Source organism: Nicrophorus vespilloides, unplaced genomic scaffold, assembly GCF_001412225.1.
Source record: "Nicrophorus vespilloides isolate i.1.1-1 unplaced genomic scaffold, Nicve_v1.0, whole genome shotgun sequence".
NCBI lineage: Eukaryota > Metazoa > Arthropoda > Insecta > Coleoptera > Silphidae > Nicrophorus > Nicrophorus vespilloides.
Window position 1 is genome coordinate 22,686 of NW_017098557.1, and position 9,952 is coordinate 32,637.

At 37.7% G+C, this 9,952-nt stretch overlaps 1 protein-coding gene across 1 annotated transcript; it reads left to right on the forward strand.

The window, feature by feature from the left end:
- The first annotated feature begins 2,319 nt into the window (after positions 1 to 2,319).
- Positions 2,320 to 9,694, forward strand: LOC108562744 (transmembrane protease serine 9-like). The gene is made up of 13 exons (XM_017921163.1): positions 2,320 to 2,499; positions 2,583 to 2,649; positions 3,109 to 3,271; positions 4,414 to 4,625; positions 4,680 to 4,885; positions 4,944 to 5,001; positions 5,068 to 5,205; positions 7,514 to 7,527; positions 8,172 to 8,340; positions 8,402 to 8,564; positions 8,626 to 8,837; positions 8,899 to 9,153; positions 9,215 to 9,694. Exons 1-13 carry the CDS (start codon positions 2,422 to 2,424, stop codon positions 9,331 to 9,333), a joined length of 1,854 nt encoding a protein of 617 aa, XP_017776652.1. The 5' UTR covers positions 2,320 to 2,421; the 3' UTR covers positions 9,334 to 9,694.
- Positions 9,695 to 9,952: the final 258 nt, after the last annotated feature.

Consider the following 9,952-nt stretch of genomic DNA (forward strand, 5'->3'; position numbering starts at 1 on the left):
ATCAACATTTATTATGAGCGTCTGCAGATGAGAATTGGTGCATCGTCCGTCCGGTTGTGCAATTGTTGACGTGATGTGAAAACGAGCGTTTCGACGTTTACATTATTTTTCCGCTTTTGTAGGTCACCGATTGGTTATTATTTAATTATGTAGATTTCTGCTTAAATCATCGCCCAATGCCGAACAGACGATTAATGTCTATGTGACTATTTGCACGGATAAACCTGCACCTTAACATTTCCACCAATCATATTTTACAAATTTTTTTTTTTGTATACAAAAGTTTTATTGCTTACGATTTGTAATGTTTACACAGATTGAGACACCGGATTCTCTTCTAGCCCATTACCAAATGACATTCATTGAATGTTAATTATTACTGAATGTTGTTAATTTTAACGAATTGAGGAGATTTGTGCAAAAAAAAAAAACAACATAATATTATACACGAAAATGAAGAGGAGAAAGTCACACCTTTGGACTTTCGACTTTTGTTGTTGCTTAGCAAACTAAGAAGCAAAAAGCGAGAATCAAATGGAAAATTTACCAAATAGCATCTAAGAATTCGAAACAGAGATGATAATAATAAGTTGGCTTAGGTCAGTTTGAATTGAGTGGAAATAGAGACGTAGCATTAGTATTTAGTATGAACGAATGAAATTGCATTACCGATGATTGTGTAATTATGTGTGCTTTTCTTTATTGAAGTTAAACAGATTGCAAAATGTAAATTGGTTTAGGTGTTAAAACGACCGTGACCATATCTAATGCTTTTAAGTGTAGAACAAACAAAGATATTTTCCATTATTTTTCTCGTTCCATATTCGATTGTTACATCTATTTCTCTCTCTTTCTGTACAAACTAATTTTCAGTGATAAATATTTAAGTAGGCCACGGAAACAATTAAATCTGAGTTATGTGTAAATGTGTGACTCGTCGTCTGGTGTATAGTTTGAGTCGATCCGAAATATAGCAACGAATCGTACGTCTACGACGACCGAAGAATGACTATACTACTGCTACACTGACTTAGCTTTCCTTTGGCTCTCGGATTCCAGCCAGACGTGCATAGCAATGCCGGAGGAAAGTTGGCATTGAAATGGTTAAAAACTTGACCTCAGGTGCACTTTACTAATACACTTATTATTAGCTGCCCAGCACCGCGTGGCACAAAGGAAAAACTCTATATATTGGTCAAGGTGCCAAAATGCTCGGCACAATGGAAGATGGGGGCGGCAGCGACAATCCGTGGAGCTATGCTAATACGGACTGTCGGACTTTTAAATGAAACATTCGCGATTTTTCGGGAAAAAAATAATATAAATTTAAATATATTTATGCATTATTTATGTCTTTTTAGAACTTTCAAGATCAACGTCCAATCGCCTATGCTAATCACCCGCAGCAGCCTTCCTCTCCATTTCGAATTCGCGTATTATTCATCCGTTCCATCGATACCAGGAAATTAATATCTAATTGCATATTTTTTTATATATTGTTTACAAGAAATTCCATTACGCAATTGATTACTAATCCCACCACAACCGAGAAATACAAGTCTACTTAATTCATGGAAATCCAGTGCAAAACTTTTTGAATCCTTGCTCAAACTGGATTTCGATCATGAGAAATAATAACATTATCAGATATTCAAATTAAATATCAAATTGTAATTAAATTTGTTTAATAATTAGCGTATTGAAGGTTTTGATTACATGCAATAGTTTAATCTAGTTAATGGTGTAGGTAATTGATACTAGTTCATGGATGATTTGATACGCATTTGGTAATTAAATGAGGTGCGAACGAATTGCTCAACGATGGTAATAATCAAAGGTTGAACGGGCAGATTAATTAAAGCGAGCGAAATGCATTATTTAGTGGATGGAATATTGCAGAGGAATTGGTGTCAATGCAGAGGGGAGCACGTGCGTTCGAAGGGTTCCGCCGACGTTATCAAACGCAAGGATAAACAAAGATACAAAACTAAACACAGAAACACACATATGCATGCGGTTGCGTAAATGTGTCAGAGACACACGCGTGGAAATGCATGCACATTTGCGCGGTCCTTGAATGCATCTTTCCTAGACATTGAAATATTGAATACAAATAAAAACCAAATCACATGGAGGAGGTGTGTGTGTGTGACACATGCGTGTGTTTGTGCATGTGTGCGAGAGAATACACTACAACGTACCAAAAAAAAAAAAAATGGTCAAGGCAAATGATCCCCTCTACCCTTAACATTGAAACAATAAACTCTATCTGTATATAAAAACATGAGGGCCGAAAAGTGTTTTATTACTATTGGCCCCTGTACTTTGTCGGAACGAAATATTTGCTTTGGCTTCTTACGCGCTCTTGCATAACCGCGAATCAAACTACAAACCGATCGAATTAAAAGTTAAAGTGTAACGATGATGACGATGTTTACGGCCGTTTCCGCCATCCTGCTGATCGCAACGGCGAACTGCGCCCCATCATCAAGCAACAAGGTAATTGCCCTCTTACATCTTTTATACGAACCCAGCCTCCACCTTCGACGGATCTCCTCTCTCATCCTGATACATTATTGCAGATGCAAACACGAAGCGCCAGGAGCCTCAACGACAATGTCATAACGCCCAACAACCATTGCAACTGCGGTAAGTGAACGTACATTTAAATACTTTCCATCAATCTAGTAATTATCGTTCTGGTCCATAACAAGAAGTAGTCTATTTGTAGTTCCTCCTGAAAAAAAAAGAAAATATGATCAGCAAATCGACAAATTTTGTTATGCAATATTTCAAGTTTAAAGTTAATCAACGATTAATGTGTAAGAATCTTTGATTTATACTTTGGAATGTCACTATGATGCACTTGATTGATTCATCTTGACATAAATCTAACATTCCACAAACGCTTTATCATCAAAGGTGTTTCAGTCACAACGATAGAAAGATAAATTCCTAATTCGATAGAGCAATTTCACTTTTCATCCAAACAAATTAAATTTTATTTTCCGTGAATAATTCGTTTCTGATTCGCTTCTTGATGATGATTATTAATGATCAATTTTAGATAATACAATAGTAGGCTATGATCTAATTCATTTGTTCCAGTCTGTGGCATGAGCAACAGGAGGATGAGGGTGGTCGGAGGGAACATAACAAGGGTGCACGAGTTCCCTTGGATCGCGGGTTTATCGAGGAACGGAGAGTTTTACTGCGGTGCGAGTCTCATCACCAGGAAGCATCTTCTGACCGCAGCCCACTGCGTTAACGGGTAAAAAATATAATCAATGAATTTCATACCATCGCCATCTCCGATCATCCATGACCATGATTCAATTAATCATATTCCAGAGATAGTCTTCGCACAATAAATATATTTTTCTTTTGTGCTCTTCAATTAGAAAATGTAAATTGTGAAAGTAAAACGGCTTTTCGCTTTACGATCTTCGAACACCAAACACGATTCTTCGCGCACTTTTAGCAAGTTTTTAGAAAATTCGCGTAAACAAACAAATTATTTGTTAGCCCAATAACCGGACAGACTACAATACATTTAAAATTTTAAAAATAATAATAATAAAAAAAATGTAAATCTTTACGTTTTCGCGTAGAAAGCTACGGATTTTTATAACAATTCGCATATTTCCTGTGAGCGAAAATTCAGTTTACTTTTCAGAGTCTATTTTTAATATTGTTTTTCGCTGGAGTTTCCATCAAGTTTTTTAATGAAACTGCTTTAAAGCAACATCTGGAGATTAACCTAAATTTCATTCGGAGTCGAATAAGAATTTTAAAAAAAAAATGAGTAAATATTAATATTTAGTTTCAAACTAAAGGTACGAACGAGAAAGCACTAAAATAAAATATAAGTTGGTAATAAATAAAATTAAAAACAAAATTAGTGATCAAGAAAGCCTTGCACTAAAATATAAGTTGGTAATGAATTAAACAAACAATTGGAAACACAATCCGGTTAGAATTTACAAAATAATTGAAGATCGTGTTTTGTTTGTTTGCAATGGTGATAATCGTTTTAAGTTCATTTTAAGTTTTAAGCTGTGCGAAATAACGCGAATATTTTAAATTTAATTGAGAAATTCTCGAAACTGTTTGAGTGAGTGTTTTGAACTTGTATTTACTTTCAGTAAGTATAACAAATTGTGTTGTGTTGCACATAATTTATAAAAAAGCTCTTATTCTATTTTAATTGATTATTAATTATAAAAACTTACCATAATATAAAGATTTGCGTTATGTAAATTCTTCGGGTTTAAATTTCGTTGTTGATTATAATGGCGACTTTTTAATAAAAGAACATCGTTTAAACAAAATTGCCGTTGTGATGCGTTAGCATGTTGTGCAACTTTAAAATAAAAAATCCCTAGTTTTTGAAACAGCTGTTTAATGTTTCAGATTCGATATAAGAGGAATCACGGTAGTTTTGGCTGATCATGATCGTGATGCAACGGATAGATTCTCGACGGCTGAAGTCAGGGGTGTGAAAAAGGTGAGGCAACATAGAGCGTTCGACGCTTACAGCTTCAACAATGATATTGCTGTGTTGGAGTTGGATGAACCAGTCTCCTTCAGCAGCAAAATCCAACCGGCTTGTCTTCCGAATACCGGTAAGTGTTGATGTTATTGAACGTTAAAATCAAAAGTTAATTTTTGATGTCAAGTTAATGCAGATTACTCGGGAAGATTGGCCGTGGTTGCTGGTTGGGGTAGACTCGGTGAGAGGGAAGAGGTGTCTCCAGTGTTAAGAAAGGTGGCCGTTCCGGTGTGGAAGAAAAACGATTGCTACAATTCAGGGTACGGCGAGAAACGTCTTTCGGAGAACATGTTTTGCGCCGGATATCCGGATGGTAAATTGGACGCGTGTCAGGTAAAATTAGTGTAAATTGTGTTTCGGATGTGTTTGATTAAGTTGTTTTAATTGGCAGGGCGATAGCGGTGGTCCTCTGCACATGACGAACAGCGATGGAGACATGGAAATAATCGGTATTAGGAAGTGTTGAGTTTGTTGGGAAATTGATGGTCACAGATTTGCGTTTTTTTTTTCTGCAGGTGTGGTGTCTTGGGGAAGAGGTTGCGCGAGGCCCAATCTACCTGGAATCTACACTAAGGTCAACAATTATCTGCAGTGGGTGCAGGAATCGCTCAACGGGGAATGCATGTGTCCTCCTGCTGCCTACAACAGAAGAGGCTGAGCATTTCAACTGTATATTTATTAAGTATTTATTCTCCCAAGGAGAGCTGAATTTTCGCCCGTGGCGAAGCCTAGTCATGTACCACAGTCAACGATTAGATTTTATAATTTAGTGTTTTAGGAAATTGTATAATGTGAATATATCAAGAAAATATTGCTGCTGAGGATTTATGAATACAGAAACCTTTATCCCGAATCCTGTAAGTGAATACCGTCCTAGAATACTAATTGATGTTGTGATTGATGGATTTGTGTACGATGTGTAATTGTGTGTGATCACAGCACAAAGAGAAGCAACAATACAAAAGCCTCGTTCTTGAACGGATGGACTACTTAGCTAGGTTGAACTCTGGTTAGTTATACAAAAAAAAAAAAAAGGAAAAGGTAACGAATCTGTTATGCATCGCTCGTACAATGTCGCTTTATTGCCAAGCGCGTTGCCCAACGGAAGGTCAAGAGAGCCGCCGCACGTGTCCTTCTTGGATGAATGCAACTGTTGGAAAGATTTCGGAGATTACACAAACGAATTCGGAATAGAAAGTCGGTCCCCCTTCGAGGATCCGCCATCAGAGAATTCGAGAAATGAAAGAAATAAAGGAGAAACATAGCAGAAGAGGAGATCATGTATAAGCATTTCAGCAGTAAGAGTCTCACTTTCTCAACCTTGTCCTTATTCCCTCAATAACATCGGTTCTTTTCATGTATTTTTTTTTGGTTGTTCGGCGCCTTCCTCAACACCTCGCGTTACGTAACTGCGCTCGAAAAATTTCACTCCGAAGGGGGATCCGAAAACGAAAGTTTCCCACCCGTTCGGAAATTAAAAGTAAATGCTGCGAACGACTGCGAGAGCGAAGAAAGAACCAAGAGGTAGAAGCGATGGTAGAAGAAATATGGGTCGATTGTCGACGGGGGGGACCACGGATCAAAAGCGATGGTAGGAAGAGAAGCGCGGCTTCCAGCGGCGGAGGAAAAACGTTATCATTATCATATTTTATCCCTCCACACACGCACACATACATACATGCGAACATACACACAGAGACAAAAGTAGCCGAGTAGTTTGTTGCCGGTTACTTTCTTCTTGGTTCAAGTGAAAGAGTAAACAGACCTTGGCAGACGGGTGAAAGCATCAAAAGTGTGCGTGTAAGTCACTCAAGTGGTCACGAGAACAGAGGCCCAGACGATTTTCGATTTAAACTGCTGCTGATTCTTCCTTTACCCATCGCCTATTTTTTTTAACTATTCATTCTTCTTCGGATTTAAGAAATGTGCAATCACGAAAGGACATAAAATAGAAGAGTACCATCAACATCACGTCAGTCCACTAATCAACAGAATCTTCAGCGAGAAAAATGTCAGTGAAGTTGATCGTCATCTTGTGCGGTGTGTGTTTTATGCATTTGATACCAATCAGTGAAAGTCTTCAGCAACTCGATCAACAACAACAACAACAGGTAACGAGAAAAATGCACGTACACGAATGAATGTCACTCTCGAATTCCGCGCATTCCCTACAATTTCCAAACAAAAATTACAACGAACGTTGTCGTCCCATTAAGAACAGAAAAATTCATAAATTTACATTAATTTGACGCACTTAATGAGACTGTAACACTAAAAACCAGATACAATCTCGACGTTTATTAAACATTAACAACAGTAATTAAGACACCAAGAATGTACTTGTTACGCAATTAATTACAGACTAATCTCATAAATCTTAATAATAACATTGCATTATACTACAATTACTTAATCAAGTATAAATATAATGAAATAAGTAATTTTGTATCAAAGAATTTATTTAAAAAGAACATTGATTTTGGACTGAAAACTTTTAGTTACAAAAAAAGAAAACTTGTCGTACAAATTTAAATAAATCTCTCTCATTTTTTTTCCATTCGGAATTGAATAATTAACACTTCCAGTTCACACGTAAACACAAATAATTCTTATATAAAAAAACTAATCGATTGATTCTACTTAAAAGAGATTATTTAATTATTGAAGATAATCTCTATATTTGAGCTTCAGATTTTGCTCCAGTTATATACTTTCATTATTGTACTTTAAACGAGGCGAAATTCGATTTGCAAAGTCATCGAGTCGAGGAGGAAGATTGGATATGTTTACCTTCACAATTAGTTCACTTTCACGATAATTTCGGTGCCGAGAAGTCGGACGTTTCTTATGCCGAATAAATGGAAATTCCTATATTCTTTTTTTAAAAACTACATATATAAAAAAATATAATTATTCTAATTAAACTTAAATGAGATCAATCAATAATAACATTCTTGATAGGTGAAATGACCAGAGTGCTTTGCGAATCTAATCCACTAAGAAACTCTAGTTTCCTACATTTTATACACGTATTTCTAGATTTTTTTTAATTGACTTTATTTTCAATACCAGCGCCACACAAATAATCACTTGTTCCATGGAAACATACGCAAACACACAAAAATGAATTGATCTTTTGTTTTTTTGTCGACGGATATATTGATTAAATTATATGCAACGAACTGTGCATGTGCAAGTCCCATAGAAATCTGTTCATTTTATGTGTTCGCATTGTACGGAAATGTATTGAGTTTCAACTGAATGGTGTTAATTAATTTAAATGTAAAATTGTTTAAAAAAAAATAGAGTCGAAAATGTGCGTGTCGTCCCCGTGTTTGCAATGCAAATCGGAAATTTTCGATTGTTTTCGATGGATTTTGAATGCAAATAAGGAAATCCGTGTGTGCGTTTTCCAAATTCGGAGTGGCACACATACGGATTCATTCATTCACTTTCATTTAAACACGAACAAAACGAGCGGAAATGGCGCCACTGGAACTCTCACTTTAATTCGTGTTTTTTTTTGTTTTATGATTATTCGCTTCATTGCTTTTATATGTATTTTTTTGGTTTCTCCGAATTGCGAATTTCACGTTATAATTGCTCGAATTTCTGGTAGCAAACCATCATCGGTAGTTCAGTAAGAAGTAGAAGTGGGACGAATGCTACAGCCAGATTCCTCTTCAATCAGCTCTTCAGCATCGCAAATCTCATCGGAGGAGTGGCCGGATCTGATGATGATGATGACGACGATGACGATGATGCGAGGAAGAAGAACTGCACGTGCGGTAAGTCGGGTTGTTTATTTCTGGGTTTTTGCGAATGATAATCGTGAAGATTTCTTTGCAGAGTGTGGACATTCGAATCAGGAGAACAGGATCGTCGGCGGAAGACCTACAGGTGTCAACAAGTATCCGTGGATCGCGAGGCTCGTGTACGATGGACATTTCCATTGCGGCGCTTCTCTGCTGACGCAGGATTACGTCCTGACCGCCGCCCATTGCGTTAGAAAGTAATATTTTATTGTCAACCTGTGTGTGTGTTTTTGGTATTTAATCTGTTGTATATTCAAGGTTGAAGAGATCGAAGATCAGAGTTGTGCTGGGCGATCACGATCAGACCGTCACTTCGGATGCTCCTGCTAAGATGAGAGCGGTGGCTTCCATCATCAGGCACAGGAATTTCGATGGGGATTCGTACAATCACGATATCGCCCTGCTGAAGCTACGAAAACCGGTGGAATTCGCAAAGAACATTAGACCCATCTGCCTTCCCTCTCTAACAAGTAAATTAATAATCTATTAATCTATTAACTAAAGATAAATCTACTTATTGATTTGTTTTAGAAAATTTTGATCCTGCTGGCAAAACTGGAACGGTCGTTGGTTGGGGAAGGACGTCGGAGGGCGGAACGTTACCAGGAATCGTGCAGGAAGTGCAGGTTCCCATCCTGAGTTTATCGCAATGCAGAGCAATGAAGTACCGATCGTCGAGGATCACCAATTACATGCTGTGCGCCGGTCGAAGCTCGCAGGATTCCTGCCAAGGCGACAGCGGTGGACCTCTCGTCATTCCGAACGGCGACAAGTTCGAAATAGTCGGTACGAAATCCCACTGAAAAATCGATATTTGAAAATCATTAATTTGTTGTTAAAATCGTAGGTATCGTGTCCTGGGGTGTAGGATGCGGTCGTCCTGGTTACCCGGGCGTCTACACGCGCGTCTCCAAATACCTGAACTGGCTCAAGTACAACCTGGAGAATACCTGTCTCTGCACCTGATGCATCCGCTCGAAACTCAAAAAAAAAACAAAACGAAAAGACAAAAACAACCTATTTATTATTCCTTTTACTATTTATAAATAAAGACGAAATGACGACCTTGAAACATCTCTATTGCTGTGTGGTTGCCGTGGTTTTCTGTTGTTGTTGTTGTTGCTATGGTTTCTCTTATTGATAAAAAGTTGGAGCCATTAAATTAAATTAAATTAAATTAAAACCAGGGAAACCGGTTGAAAAGTTGAAACTCCTTTTCCCAACAGCAGCAGGAGTCAACGGCCCCAGCGAATTCGCCCACAACCCCGAAATCAGATGCTCACCAAATGCACGTTCACCTTTAAATAGAGAGAATCAGAGAGAGAGAGGTAAAGAAATGAAGAAAGAGATATAATTGTGGAGGGTTTAATTAGATTTACGGTCTGCGGAACGGCATAAACGCGTATGAATGTGCATGAACGTAACTGTGGGCAGGAGGCAAATGCATCGACCGGAAGGTTTTCTTTCCTCTTTCGATTCCCTTCCTCCTCCTCCTCGTCGTCTTCACCTCATACACAATGGTACAGTAAATCAGTGCGATTTACCATTCCGATTCTTATCCGAAGAACGGACCCACCTATTCATT